This window comes from Propithecus coquereli, unplaced genomic scaffold (genome assembly GCF_000956105.1).
Source record: "Propithecus coquereli isolate 6110/MARCELLA unplaced genomic scaffold, Pcoq_1.0 Scaffold66, whole genome shotgun sequence".
NCBI classification, from domain to species: Eukaryota; Metazoa; Chordata; class Mammalia; order Primates; family Indriidae; genus Propithecus; species Propithecus coquereli.
The window spans coordinates 10185601-10201230 of NW_012152618.1; the positions used below are offsets into that span (position 1 = coordinate 10185601).

The 15630-nt window shown below is 47.8% G+C and overlaps 2 protein-coding genes across 2 annotated transcripts; both read right to left on the reverse strand.

Annotated features, from left to right (window-relative positions):
• Positions 1–764: 764 nt before the first annotated feature.
• On the reverse strand, positions 765–3026 carry ZNF688 (zinc finger protein 688). The gene is made up of 3 exons (XM_012660370.1): positions 2697–3026; positions 2267–2380; positions 765–1496 (listed from the first exon to the last, which is right to left on the reverse strand). Exons 1-3 carry the CDS (start codon positions 2890–2892, stop codon positions 976–978), a joined length of 831 nt encoding a protein of 276 aa, XP_012515824.1. The 5' UTR covers positions 2893–3026; the 3' UTR covers positions 765–975.
• Positions 3027–11271: 8245 nt separating this feature from the next.
• Positions 11272–13727, reverse strand: ZNF785 (zinc finger protein 785). The gene is given in 5 exon segments (XM_012660204.1): positions 11272–11922; positions 11924–12339; positions 13149–13271; positions 13428–13503; positions 13505–13727. Coding segments are annotated over 5 exon segments (1242 nt in total). The 5' UTR covers positions 13634–13727; the 3' UTR covers positions 11272–11424.
• Positions 13728–15630: the final 1903 nt, after the last annotated feature.

A 15630-nucleotide genomic window follows, 5' to 3' on the forward strand; every position in this document is an offset into this window, starting at 1 on the left:
CAATACTGCCTGCGCTGAGTGAAGACGGGCATCAGCCTTGCCGGGGCTCTCTGTTTCCCACTCGGGCTCCCCCTACGCTGGCTGGGCTGGGTCCTGCATCCTGAGCTCCTGTCCCATGTTTCTGCCCAGATCTGACTTCTCAGAGGAAGTGGTAGAAATAATCTGGGCTTCATATCAGTTTCCAGCCTCTCCTTGGCCTTATAACAGTGAAACTTGGAGAATGTCACTTCATCTCTGAGCTTCAGTTTACTTGTCTGCAAAACAAGGTAACAGACAGCCACACCTTGCCTCCTGACTCTCTAAAGTGTATGGTGACAATAAGTCAGTCTTTAAACAAACGTTTATTGCACACTTACTATGTCATACATATTATCTTGTTAAAATTTCAGTCTTCACAGTAACCCTTTGAGGTAGATATTATTAATCCTCATTTTACAGATGAGGGAACTGAGGCTCAGGGAGGGCATGCAACCTACCAGCTGTGCCTGGGGGCCAGCTGCAGAGACTAGACTTGTGCTGCGTGCCTCTGTATTCTTCCCACCCACCGCACACACCATGGCTCCCTGCTGGTGACAACTAGCCAGGGCTTGACCGCATCCTCCATCTGGGCCCCCTCCCCAGGCCTTAGTCCCCTAGCATTTGCCTCTGAAGTAGATTAGGGAGAAATGGATGTTTCCTGAGATGGTGGAAAGATCTGTTGCACCTGCTACTGAGATAACACTTTGAGAAAAGTCCAGTGTCACTCTCTTCATTTTTTTTTTTTTACAAAAGACTGGGGAGAGGGGGGCAAGTTTAATCTATTGGAATCTTTACAGGCACTTCTCTTTTTACAAGTTGGAAACTTGAGGGATCCTTGCGGAAAGCCCAAGGGAAGAATTTCAGTCCCCAAGTCCCTGACTCAGGAGCCTACCTGAGGGCTCAGTCAGTCCGTCCTTAGTGCCAAGGTCAGGCTCAACTCCAGCCCGTGGGAGCCGCTCAGCCGCACTCCTCAAAGATGTCCGGGTAGTGCCGGAAGAGCACAGGTGGGTCACGGTCACCTCGGACTGGGGCCCGAGGTACAGCCCGGATCCCAGGCCTCCGGCCCCGCCGCCCCCCGGAGCAGGAGCGGTGGATCCACTGGTGCGCTTCCACAGCGAACTTCCTCTTGAAGCGCATGCCGCACTCGGGGCAGGGGAAGGGCCGCTCGCCCGAGTGCATGCGCCGGTGACTGACCAGCAGCGAAGGGTAGGTGAAGCGGCGGCCGCAGTCTGCACACACGTGTCGCCGCTGGCTGGCCTGGGCATCCATGCTAGGCACAGGGACAGTGGGCTGCGCACCTGTGATCTGGTCCCAGGCAGCTTTTGTGGGTGGCTGTGCTCTTGCCGAAGCCCCGCTGACAGTACACTCAGGCGTGTGTTTAACTTTCTCCTCAGGCTGCTCCTTTCCAGGGGTCTTTCCAGGTCCTCCAGCTCTTGGCCCTTCCTTGGGTGCCTCTTCCTTCTTGTCTGGGGCATCTCCTGGGAAACAGGAATTAAGTTACATTTTAAAACACTTTTGCACAGACCGTCTCAGGTTATGGGGTGCTTTTTACTTAAGGCAGTGCCAGAAAAGTCCTGCTCAGTGTTTAACACCCAGACTTTGGAGGAAGGTGAACAGCATACAAATCTGTTAAGTGTGAGTTAGCTGGGCCTTGGTTCCTTATGTGTCCAATGGGAATAATAATGGTTATTTGACTTCGCAGGGTCGTTGGGAGGATTAGTGGAGCAGATGTATGTTAAGCACTGAGTAAATTCTCAGTAAGCAGTAGCTATTAGTAGTGTAGCTTCTCCATTGTTTGTAGGGTACGACTGCTTTACAGATGAGGAGACTATTGCTCAAGGTCACTCTGCAGAGGGTGGTGAGAGGAGGACAGCCAAGCTGTCAATTACTGTGCATTTTTTCTGGTAGGACTTTGCCTAGCTAGAGGATTGTGAAAGGCAGAGCTGAAAGCACTTCCACTTGTAGGAGGTTTAGTTCTTCCTGAAAGAGGGAGAATGAGAGGAACCTAGAAACCTAAGTCTTGGACTTGGGCTTTGGATCTCCCACTCTGGTCTCAACATGACTGCTGTCCCACGTTTTGAAAACTTTGAAACAGGTCTGCCTTCTTTACTCCTCTAGTATCCAACACAAGTTGGCTCTTTAATTCCTTTAAGGATGCTGATGCTGGAAGTGGGAGCCTGTAAGAAAACTTTGCTAGACAAGAAGCCGTGGAGAACCAAGTGGGGGAAGACCTGGGACAATCCCTCACCTCTCCGAGCTCCTCCCAGGCTCTCCCCCTCCTCAGGATCCTGGGCGGCGGGGCTCCAAGCCTCGCTCTCCTGTTCCATCCAAGAGATGAGGGCTGGTTTGGGGCCCGGGAATCCTGGGAGAGAACAGGGATCACAGTGCTGGCCTGAGAGGCTATCCTGGGAAGATGGCATCCCCCTGCCTGGGTGAGGGCACCTCCTCAGAATTCATACTCAGTCCGGACCCGGTGCAGTGCTCCTGCCTCAATGAAGCGGATGCGGGATGAAAACACTCCCGAGGGGGTACCTGAAGCCCTGGGAATGGCAGGTGGCGGGTGCTGTTGGTGGAATAGTGCGGGATTAGGGCTCACAATCCTCTCGGTCCTTCACTCTATATCAGCTCCCCTGTGAACCCCGGTAAAGGAGGACAGGGGTTCTGACCCGGGGCCTCACCGAGCGCGCCCAGGTGGCCGTAGGTCTCCCGCATCACGTCCCGGTACAGGGCCCTCTGCGCGGGCCGCAGACACCCCCACTCCTCCGGGGAGAAGTACACGGCCACGTCCGCGAATCTCACGGCCCCAGGCTTCCTGCAACCAGGCCGGGTCTCCCCGGGTCTCGGCGCCAGAAGCGGGGCTGGGGGCGGCGCCATGGGGCCTTCCAGCCCCGAGCAGAGGCCGCCTGGTCCCCGGGGCCACCGCCTCCCCGCTCCCGGCCTCAGCTTTCGTCGTCCACAGGAAGGGTTGCCCAGGCTCGGGCCCCGCCCAGCCTTGGCGTCCAAATGCAGTCGAGGGAACCGAAGTAGCAGGGACGAGCAGCTAGGGATTCGGGGATTCTGAAAGGGACAAATGAAACTCCTTAGTGTTTATTCACTTCATGGCCGCTTGGACATAGGCACCCGGGTTAAGGGACCCGGAAGGTGCCTTTAGAAAATATGGCGATAACCTGGCTTCATTGTCACTGGTTGCTTGTAAGAGCGCCACTCCTTGGGCATATCAAATATGGCGTTTTCTGGCTTCTCTGGCCTCATTGTCCCACTTGCCCTTAAACACAATGGCCGTGTCGGGCGCTTTCTTTGGTGGGGGATGCGGACCGTCTGGGAAGTGGAGGAGACAGTCTCTTGCCTTTAAGAAAGATGGTCGGGCCCCCAGCTTCAAGTACCTCTCTTTGGCCACGAGACACAGCGGTCGATGATTGGACTCAACCACAGGAAGATGCTGGCTGTGATTGGTCCCCGACTGGCGGGGCATTTGAAGTGGCCTGTGGCCCTGAATCCTCTATTGACAGATTGGAACGCAACAAGGGCCTCGGTCTCTAGGGTGCCCAGGATTGTGTCCCAGGTAGTCTCCCAACGTTTCTCCGGACGACGGGATCTAGAATCTGGTCCCCATCCCTTGCGAGAAGACGCACAAAGACTGGGAAACCCGGGAGACAGCCGAGGTAGGAACCAGGTGCGTGTTTACAGTTAGGAGCGTAGCTGTGGCGCCCACCTGGGGCTCCGCTCGCTCAGTCTCTGGACCCGAGCTGCAGGCGAAGGAATGTGCTTAGCGAGGATAGATTCAGAATGGGGAAATTTTAAATCGCGTTATAATTTTTGCCAAATTAATGTACATAGTTCTTAAAAAGTAATACATAAGCCTTACAATCAAAAAGGGAGTCCCCTGTGACCTTTCCCCCTGTTCGTTAGAGGCATCTACTTTTAGCTCTTTTCATTAATTTGAATTATATTGTACATACAGTAAAATGCATAGATTTTCAATGTTCACCAAGTTTTGGCAAATGTATACACCTGTATAACCATCACCAAAACAACATATAAGGGCCTGGCGCTGTGGCTCATGCCTGTAATTCTAGCACTCTGGGAGGTAGAGGCGGGAGGATCCTGAGGTCAGGAGTTTGAGGCCAGCCTAAGCAAGAGCAAGACACCTCCCCCCCCATCTCTATTCAAAATAGAAAGAAATTAGCTGGCCAACTAAAAATACATAGAAAAAATTAGCCGGGCATGGTCCCACATGCCTGTAGTCAGTCCCAGCTACTTAGGAGGCTGAGGCAGAAGAATTGCTTGAGCCCAGGAGTTTGAGGTTGCTGTGAGCTAGGCTGACACCACGGCACTCTAGCTCTGTCTCCAAAAAAAAAAAAAAACATATAGGACACTGATGTCACCTCCAAATGTTTCCTTGAGCACCCTTCTAGTCAATATTGTTTTATCGCGGTAAAATACATGTGAGATAGAATAACCATTTTACTTTTTTTCTTATTTATTTTTTATTTGCATATACTCATGGGGTACAAGTGCAATTTCGTTATATTGATGTATTACATTGTGGTCAATAGACTAACCATTTTAAACTGTGGCATTCAATGGCATTTAGTATATTCACAATGTACAACCATCATCATTTTCTTTTTTTAATTTTTTCCTTTTATTTTATTATTTTTTTAGAGAAGGGGTCTTGCTCTGTTGCCCAGGCTGGAGTTCAGTGGCACCATCATAGTTCACTGCAGGACCATACATCGTTCACTGATCCTCTCGCCTCAGCCTCCAGAGTCTCTGGGGTTACAGGCATGCACCACCTGCCTGGCCCCCCACCATTTCCTATTTTCAACACCCCGAAAGAAAACCCCCTACCTATTAAGCAGCCTGTAGGGACTGTCCCTGGGCAAATTGGCTTAAGCCCAGAGTCAGCGAAACTGGGCATGCTCTCCTTGGGGCCAGAGGTCAATAGGTCCGGACACGGCCTCTTGACCAAACAGAACTATTCCTCATGACAGATAGCTTTATGACAGATAACCAAGCGCCTGGGGTCTTGCAAACAAGCCAAGGCATCTCATTGTCCTGCATACGGTAATGAGATAAAGAAGTTAAGCTGCAAGAAGTTAAGATGCAAACGTCTGCTTCCCTTAAGCAATCGTCTGGAAGGAATGAAAATGTGTTTCCTCAAGTCGCCCAAGGTAGTCACGTGCCAGGAAGTAGCTGTCGGACATAGAAAAAGTGCATAATAAAGCGACTGGTAGAATTGTCTACTGCAGTCTTGTACGTCTTGTGTGTGTCTGTGTGTTTCTTTCTGTGTCCATCCCCCGTTCTGCAATCCGGGCGGCGACACAGCCACTCCCCATGTCCCCTCCGCCAAGCCCCTGGCAATCACTAATCTGCTTTTTGTCTCTATGGACTTGCTTTTTCTGGATATTTCATATAAATTGAATCACATAATATGTGGCCTTTGTGCCTGGCTTCTGTCAGCATACTTTTCTCAAGGTTCATCCGTGTTATAGCATGTATCAGTATCTCATTATCTGTACCTCTTTTGATGGCTGAATAATATTCCACTGTATGTACATATACTTAAAAATAATTAAAAATAATTACATATACTTAAAAATAATTTTTTTTTGAGACAGAGTCTCACTCTGTCATCCTGGCTAGATTAGAGCACAGTGGTGTCATTATAGATCACTGCAACCTCAAACTCCTGGGCTCAAGTGATCCTCCCGCCTCAACCTCCCAAGTAGCTGGGACTACAGGCACGGGTCACCACACCCGGCTAATTTTCTATTTTTAGTAGAGATGGACGGGGTCTCGCTCATTGCTCAGGCTGGTGTCGAACTCCTGAACTCGAGTGATCCTCCCACTTTAGCCTCCTGGAGTGCTAGGACTACAGGTGTGAGCCACTGCACCCAGCCTCTTTTTTATTTTTTGAAAATTATAAAAATAAAATCATTTAATGTGTCTTGAAATTGCCCTAAGAGCATAAGAAAATGAAGAAATATACTAAGTCTTGGTAAGAACAGCAAGAGTCTGTGGCACTTAACCCATGATGTGCTCCCTCCCTCATTCCCCCAGTTCACTATGAGGGAAGTTTCAATATGGGTGGGTATGGCTAAGAATATAGGGCTCCCTGTCTCCCCAGTTCCCAGTCAGAGGGTAGTATCTCCCCAGGAGTATGTCACTGGCATTGTTCACCTCACAAATCCCAGGTCCCTGTGGCAGAGGATAAATTCCAAGTGAGTGTAGCTAAGATGTTGAGGGCTCCCTTCCTCCACCCAGCCCCCATACATAGGGTGGAGGCTCTACCTCTGGCATAGCAGACCAATAATACTGGGGCCCCAATAACCCTCACCCACTCATGGGGTGGAGATTAAATTTTGGGACAGGCAAACCAAGAAAACCAGAGGCTACTGCCTCACCCAGAACACAGCTCAAAAACAGAGTGTTCCTCTGAGAGAAACCTAATTTTTAATTTTTTTTAAGAGACAGTCTTGCTGTTGCCCAGGCTGGAGTGCAGTGGCATAATCTTAGCTCACTGTAGACTCAAACTCCTGGGCTCAAGCCATCCTCCCTCTTCAGCCTCCCAAGTAGCTGGGCCTACAGGGATATACCACCAAGCCTGGCTAATTTTTGCATTCTTTGTAGAGATGGGGTCTTGCTATTGCCCAGGCTGGTCTTGAACTTAAGTGGCCTTAAGTGATTCTCTCACCTCAGCCTCCCAAAGTGCTAGGATTATAGCTGTGAGCCACTGTGCCCAGGCCGTTTCTGCTTTGAGTTGTTTCAAAGTACCAAGGATAGCATCAATTCTTAAATCCTACATTTTTCCCCCGGGAAAGCTCCCTCCTGGAGACCTCAGTCCCCTCTCCAAACTGGACTGGGCCTCGGCTGTCTTCCAGGGTCCCCCTTCCTGTTCTCCTGGGTTGTATCCTCCACTTCCTAGATTCAACATCTTCTCTTTACTTTTTAGTCAAGATGGGTCATCTTCATAGCTGGTAGCATTGGACTATAAGTGCCATATGCCTTCATCCCCACATTTGGAATATTTCTGCAATTACGCAGGACACCAGAATACCGTTTGCGATGAGGCTGGTGGCTGGAGAGAACAAGGCCTACCAGGTCTCTGCTGTCAGCCTGGTCCTGGGGCCACTCCTTGCTTGGCTCTCCTGCCTGCCGTAGCGCAGGCCAAGCCTCCCGTTTTTGCTCAATAATGTTACTCATTGTTAATAATGCTAGTGCCTTTTCAGTCAAGATTTCTTTATATTTTCTGGCCTACCCTTGCTGTTTTTCACCAAGAACATTTTCTGGCTTTTAGTCTGATTTCCGCTGATCTTACCTCTTAACAATTATATGCTTATTGTATAACTTTGAGTCCTGGAAGTGCCTTACTGCCCTTACTGTGGTGAATGGTGCAGAAATAGAGTAAGGAAAAATACACACTCAGAAATAAGTCTTCTTCTATTTTTTAAAAAAAATTGAAACATTGATTTTATTGATACATGATATTTGTACATATTTATGGGGCACATGTGATATTTTGTTACATGCATAGAATGTGTAATGAGCAAGTCAGGGTATTAAGGGTATCCATCACCTCAAATATTTCTTTGTGTTGGAAACATTTCAAGTTCTCTCTTCTAGCTATCTTGTAAGTATGCAAAATGTTAACTACACTCATCCAACTCTTCTATCAAACTTTAGAACTTATTCCTTCCATCTAACTGTATGTTTGTACCCATTAACCAACCTCTCTTCATTCCCTCTCCCTCTCCCCCAACACCCTTCCCAGTCTCTGGCCTCTATAATCCTACTCCACCTCCATCACATAAACTTTTTTAGCTCCCACGTGAGTAAGCACATGTGATATTTGTCTTTCTGTGTCTGGCTTATTTCACTTAACATGATGACCTTCATTTCCATCCATGTTGCTGCAAAAGACATGATTTCATTCTTTTTTTATGGCTGAATAGCATTCCATTGTGTATAAATACAACGTTTTCTTTATCCATGCATACACTGATAAATGCTTAGGTTGATTCCCTATCTTTGCTATTGTGAATAGCACTGCAATAAACGTGGGGCTGCAGATATTTTTTTGATATACTGGTTACTTTTTTTTTTTTTCTTCCCCTGGTTTCTCCTGGGAGATATACTGGTTTATTTTCCTTTGCATAAATACCCAGTACTGGAATTGCTGGATACTATGGTAGTTCTATTTTTAGTTTTTTGAGAAATCTCCATAGTGGCTGTGCCAATTTACATTTCCACCAACAGTGTATAAGAGTTCCCTTTTCTCCGAATCCTTGACAGCATCTGTTATTTTTTTGGATTTTTAATCACAGCCATTCTAACTGGAGTAAAATGGTATCTCATGTGGTTTTGATTTGTATTTCCCTGATGATTAGTGATATTGAGCATTTTTTCATGTACCTGTTGGCCATATGTGTGTCTCCTTTTGATTCTCCTTTTAAACAGAGTATTAACTTTAACTAACAAGATACTATAAAGCATTTCATCTGAACCAAAAAATACTTTTGTTTCTTCAGGTACTATGTTCTAAATCACTTCTTTCTGGACTAAGGTTGGAGAAGACTTAAAAAGATGGAGCTAAACAATCAATTTGGTTAACTAATCAGATTGAAACAAACTTTCAGGTAAGACTAAAACTGTTCCATCATAAATGGCTGATATCATGTTGTTTTTCCTGCTATTCATTATAAAAATACACAGATGCTTTGCTTTCAAATTGTTTTATTGCCCATCAAATTGTAAATGTTTGTTCAAGACTCTTTTTTTTTTTTTTGAGACAGAGTCTCACTGTGTTGCCCGGGCTAGAGTGAGTGCCGTGGCGTCGGCCTAGCTCACAGCAACCTCACACTCCAGGGCTCAAGCAATCCTACTGCCTCAGCCTCCCAAGTAGCTGGGACTACAGGCATGCGCCACCATGCCCGGCTAATTTTTTTTTATATATATATTTTTAGCTGTCCAATTAATTTCTTTCTATTTTTGGTAGAGACGGGGTCTCGCTTTTGCTCAGGCTGGTCTCGAACTCCTGAGCTCAAACAATCCGTCCGCCTCGGCCTCCCAGAGTGCTAGGATTACAGGTGTGAGCCACCACGCCCGGCCTGTTCAAGACTCTTGATCAGGCCAGGTGCAGTGTCTCACGCCTGTAACTCTAGCACTCTGGGAGGCCGAGGCGGGAGGATCAGATCGCTTGAGCTCAGGAGTCTGAGACCAGCCCAAGCAAGAGTGAGACCCTGTCTCTACTAAAACTAGAAAAAAATTAGCTGGGCAACTAAAAATAGAAAAAATTAGCCGAGAAAAAAATTAGCCGGGCATGGTGGTGTGTGCCTGTAGTTCCAGCTACTCAGGAGGCTGAGGCAGGAGGATTGCTTGAGCCCAGGAGTTTGAGGTTGCCGTGAGCTAGGCTGACACCACGTCGCTCTAGCCCAGGCAACAGAGTGAGACTCTGTCTCAAAAAAAAAAAAGACTCTTGATCGATGATTATGAGAAGTCATAAAACATACAGGAGATATTTATGGTTCACAAATTTTACCTGTCAATAACTAGGTGCAACTGAACTTTAAGTGAGAGCTAAAGTTTCTTGCACACTTCTTTAAGCTCAGGTGTATAGGAGTAAAGTGTAATGATACCTGCAACTGACTTTGAAATACATTAAAGAAAATAAAATGGGCCAGACACGGTGGCTCACAGGAGGCCAAGGCGGGAGGATTGCTTGAGGCTAGGAGTTCAAGACCAGTCTGGGCAACATAGCGAGATCCCCCCCTCTACAAAAAACAGAACAATTAGCTGGGGATGGTAGCGTGTTCCTGTAGTCCCAGCTACTCAGGAGGCTGAGACAGAAGGATCGCTTGAGCCCAGGAGTTTGAGGTTGCAATGAGCTATAATGAGGCCACTGGGCAGCAGAAGTGAGACTCTGTCTCAAAATGAAAAGAAAAGGAAAAGAAAAGAAAGAATAAAATGGATAGAGGGATGGATAGATGGCTTGCCATGTGAAAAGCATAGCAATAGAAAAATGTTAATTGTAGAACCTAGGTGATGGGCTTATGAGTGTTTACTGTGAAATTCTTTCAATTCTTGAATGTTTGAAAATTTTTATGGTAAAATGTTGGGGTGAGGAAGATCAGTCATTTGTTCTTCAAACTATAAAGACATGCTAGGTGCCTTTACATGCATCACATTTTATCTCAGACAACCCTGTGAAGTTGCCATTAGCCCCATTTTATAAATGAAACAACTAAGGCTCAGAAATGTTGAATCGTATGCTAAAAGCCACATAGCTAGTGGGGACTGAGCTGAGCCTGGAATCCAGGTCTGCCAGTTCAGGAGGGGCTATGTGGTGAAGTAAAAATAACTCCCAGTTCCCATTAATAATCATCTTTGGAACCCAGGGATTCAAAGAAGCAGTCTTTTGGTTCAAAGAAATATTTGAGTCACTCAGCACCAGTCCTGGCATGCAGACATGCTTAGTTCCACCCACCGCTTTGTTTATTGCATTAGCAATAATGGATCTAATAGATCTAAACAGGCCAGAAAGAACTCCCTTAACTGTTGCTATTTATAGTAAGAATTAGATTGGAAAGACTATGCCTTGATTTCAACTCTAATCAAAAGTAATTTATTCTTTCTTTAAAAAAAAAAAAAAAGAAGTCCCTAGCATTATAATTCCAGCTGCTATAAGCCCAAGAATGCATCTTCATTCGAAACCAGGGAACAAGCAAATATCTGAGAGGAAGAAAATGCTGCAATCACTAATTCATACAGTGAAGAGATGGACCAATTCTAAAGTTCATTGGGTTTGTTATTTTGTGTGCTATATACAGAGTGAAAGTGAAGCAGGACAGTTCCCCACTGGAGGCCATTGTCTATGGCCACCTCTAGACCAAAGAATGCCAACAATGGCTTGACACCACATGTGTCTCCTTGCCAGATGTTTCACCTGCATTGGCTACTAGGCAGAATCCTGGGATGAGCTTCCTCCCATGGGGACAGGCCCATGGTGTGCCCTATATTCTGGGGGATCCAGAGTCAGTGCAGGCTCCTTTAATAGGCACTTGCATCTGGGGTACCCCATCTTGGAGAAGCAGGAGAGACACTAGCCAAAAAGGACAGTGCTCTAAGGGAGAGAACAATCCAGAAGGAAAAGCCAGCTAGGCAAATGGTTTTTGGTGAAATAACCCCAAGTGGGGCATAGAACAAGGGGCTCTGGGAGCAGGAGCCTCAGAAAATGGGATCAGCCCTCAGGCAGCTATTTAAATGCCTGCCTCCTTCTGCCCACAGACCTTCTCTGTGCCCCTGACCTCTGCTTTTTTCCTAACACAGAACTTCCTCTCCTTATCCCCCAAATGCATAAACTTTGCCTTTTCCTTACTAAACTTTGATCGATTTGTGTGAGCTCCATCACCCACACTCTTGAAATGTATCTGGAAAGTACCGGAAATGAACTGGGGGATCCTGGCCTCCCAAAATTGGGATTGGCTCTGAGAGCCCTCCTGCAGCCTGCTGCCACCTCAGCCTCTTGCTGCCAGAGCGGTGGATCCACTGATGGGCTTCCAGGGTATACTTGCGCTTGAAGCCTTTCCTACATTCAGGGCAGGGGAAGGGCTGGCTGTCCGAGTGAATGCGCCAGTGACTGAGGAGGAGAGAAGAGTAGGTAAAGCAGAGGCCACAGTCAGGGCAAGGGTAGGGCTTCTCACCTGTGTGTACGTGCCTATGGATGGCCAGCAGGGAGGTGTAGGCGAAACGGAGGCCGCAGTCGGGACAGCTGTAGGGCTTCTCGCCTGTGTGCTTGCGCTGGTGAATGGCCAGCAGGTAGGGGTAAGTGAAGCGACTCTTGCACTCTGGGCATGGGTAGCGCTTCTCCCCAGAGTGAGCCCGCCTGTGGATGGCCAGGGAACCCCCTATGGCAGAAGCGGCGCCCACAATGGGGACAGGGGTAGGGCTTTTCACCTGTGTGGATGAACTGATGCTGGAGCAGGTACTTGCGCTGGGAGAAACAGGCCCAGCACTGGTCACAGGGGAAGGGCCGCTCCCCAGAGTGGACCCGCTGATGGCTGGCCAGGAGGGAAGGGTAGCTGAAGTTGCGGCCACAGTCTGGGCAAGAGTAGGGTGGTCTGGGGGTTAGAGTGTCCTTGAGCCAAGGTTTGATGGGGCTTTGCCTCGGGTTCCTGCAGAGCTCTGGGCAGGCAGCTTTGGGACTAGAGCCAGGTGGCATGTTGGCTGGCAACCAATCCTTGAGAGACATTTCTTCAAGTTCCACTTTTTGTTTTGCACTCTTCTTCAGCCTTGCTTTCTCCTCATTCCCATCCCTGGATCCTGAGATAGGGAAAAAGATAAAACCTGAAACTTAGCAGTGTGTTCTAGACCATGTTCTGCCTCGGAAGACAGCATGAATGGCTGAGAATGAGGCCCCCAGGGAACACAGCTCAGTGATGGAGGCCTCATTAAGCCCTGAAAGCTAACCTGGAGTAAAAGCAAATTCCACTGTCTGGAGGTTAACACAGGAAGACCCGAACACTGGAAATAATGGAAGAGGAGTTAACAATATCGAACACCTACTCTACGTCAGGTATTGAGAAGAGCGATGGTCCCAGCTCTCATGGAGCTTACAGTCCTGAACTTATGTGTGATCTTTTTGCAAAAGAGCCATTAAATGACCTTTGATGCCATTCAAGGCCATCACCAAAAGCCTGGACTGCACACTAGGTTCCATGGGAAGACCTCCTGGAACACTTATTATGACATCATGGCTGCAGGAAAAACATTTTGTCTTCATTATAAAATCTGATGAATGGCATTATCTACTATGCTGTGATCCACATAATTAGATTCCAAGAGAAACATTTGTCTTCATTTTATCACAAGAAAAATCAAATTACATGTGTTTCCTCTTTTCCCTTTACTTCCTGGGAAGCTTTATTTTGTGTTCAACTGGGTTTTTCCAGGATGATTAATTGGCTCTATAAGTCCAAATTTAGCTGTTCTCTTGAGCTATTTTGCAGTGAGATAAGGTGCAGGGAGCCACGATGGGACTCTGGAGGGGTCAGTGTGTCCTGAGGATTGGAGTTGTGGGGTGGGGGTAGAGGTTTCTCAAAGGCCACATACTAGGGCTTTAAATGAAGTACCTGCTACCTTTCCCGTGCCTCTGCTGACAGCAGTCTCACCCGATGGATCCTGGGCTTCCGGGATCCACGCCTCTACCTGTCCTTCCACCCAAGAGACAAAAGCGGGTCTGGAGCCTGAAAAGCCTGCGAAGGAGAAATACTGGGCTCGGCTGAGAACACAAGAGGGGACGACGAAGCTGCTTCCCCAGTGGCCCCACTTCCAGCCCACTCGCCCGTGGGGACAGCAATCCCCCGATCCCGCAGATCACTGGTGGTCCTGGGCCGAGCGCCGGGCCTCACCCAGCGCGTCCAGGTGGCCGTAGGTCTCCCGCATCACGTCCCGGTACAGGGCTCTCTGAGCGGGCCGCAGACACCCCCCACTCCTCCGGGGAGAAGTACACGGCCACGTCCGCGAAGCTCACGGCCCCCTGCCTTCTTTCCCTCGTCTCCTGGGGCCGGGCCTCCCCGAGCACATCCTCCGGGAGCGGAGCCAGGGGCGGCCCCATAGGAAACCTCCTAAGTGCTTGGCAAAGAGAGGCTTCCAGGATACGTGGAAACGCTGTAGCTTTCCGGTCTTTCCTCAGAAAAGTCCGTAAGGCTCCAGAGCGCTGCCCTTAACCAAGATGACGCCTTTCCGGCGTCAACATTCCTTGCTTTTCCTCTCTGCCCTTACATACCGGACCCACAGCACAGCCTATAGATGACATGAGTTGATTGGACAGCACTGGGAGGCCAGGGAAGAATGAAGGCTGTGATTGGTCTTTCCGGGGCGGCTTGTTTGAAAGGCTGAGGGTGAAGGGGCGACTGACCTAAAAGTAGTTGAGGGGCCTTGATGTCTCTCCTGACTCGCATTTCCCTGACGGCAACCCAGGAGAGAGGTTCTAACCGGTTGACTCTACTCCCTCCTGCTACTTAGGTGGGATCTCTTACAGGCAGATTCGGACGTCCCAGGGCTTCGAGGTGAGTAAAAGCTGAAAGGCAAAGACTGAGGCGGATTCTGGAGGTGAGGGAGTGATGGACGGCCCATCCCAACTCTGTGCCCTCTGCATTCAGGGTAGGGCTAGCTAGCCTGGGGTGACCGCTACCCAGCATTTGATTTGGCCTTTGCCCCGAGGTCACAGATATCTTCCCTTTTAGAAATGCAGAAGGCCGGGTCGGGATTCAAAGTATTCTGGTCCCCAGGTTCACTTAAGTGCTTAGTGTAGGGCCCTGCACAAAGTAAGTACTTAATAAATATGAGTTTATAGTTATTACTGTAATTATTATTACCATCTCTGTCCTGTCCCTACCAGAAAACCTGTATTCAAATTACAGCTGATAAATGAATAATAAAACTGGGAAATGAATCACATCATCTCTTAAGACTGTTCTTCAAACCTTTCCAACCAAGTATTCATAGAAGCAGTGGAGGAAAGTTCTAGATGTATAACAAAAAGCTGCCCATCCCCACAGTGAAACCACTTTGAAGACATAGCTTTAAAGTTCACATGAATTTACATTCTATTTCATAATATAACCAAATTCAAAAGAATATATAGTCAAAAGTAAGTTTCTCAAATATTGGACTCTTACACTATTGATGGAGTATGAGTTGGGGTAATCGCTTTGGAAAACTGACAGTAACTACTAAAGCTGGAATATATGCATACCCTATGACCCAGCTATTCCATCTCTACGTGTATACTCAACAGAAATGCATACATATATGTTTCCTCTTAAGACATGTACTCCTGTGTTCTCTGAAACACTAGTTGCAATAGCCAAAAACTGGAAATTATCCACAACGGTGAAATGGATCAATAAATTGCAGGATATTCATTAAATGGAATGAGAGTGAATGACATACAACTACATGTATAATATGGATGAATCTTGCAGCAAAAGAAGCCAGCCACAAAATAGTATGTAATATACGATTCCAAGAGAGTGCCAGAAGCAGAGAGGAGAAAACATATTTCCACACTGTAGAGGACACCTTTGTCTGGGAAAGTTTCCTTGTTGTTCTTCTCAAGAACATGTCTGTGACCTTGCACGCAAGTCCAGAGCGCCCTCACCCTGCAAACAGGAGGGGCTAGTGAATTGAGATGCAAATGATCTGCTTGCCAGAGACGAAACAACAAGGAACTGGGACGTGTTGAGTCGGGATGGTGTGGGAACAAAGAACTTGCGGTGGGACAGTTGCCAAACAGCCTGTATTATAAATAAAACAGCTACAGCGAGAGCTTTCGCTGCAGCCTCATACTGTCTTGTGGTGTCTGTGTCTTTTTGTACGGGCTGCAGTCATGTGTCTGCGTCTTTATATCTCTGTGTTCATTCCTCGGTCTGAAGTCGGGCCACATCACGCACTCTGGGACTTCCTGACTCACTTGAATTCCAGCAGTGCAGAGTTAGTGCCTGCTCTGCAGGCTTTGGATTAGGCCCTGTGGCTGCAGGAAAAACTCAGAAATAAAATGGAAGTCTGCGCTGTGATTTCCAGCAAGAGAAAGAGGAGGAAGAACTGATG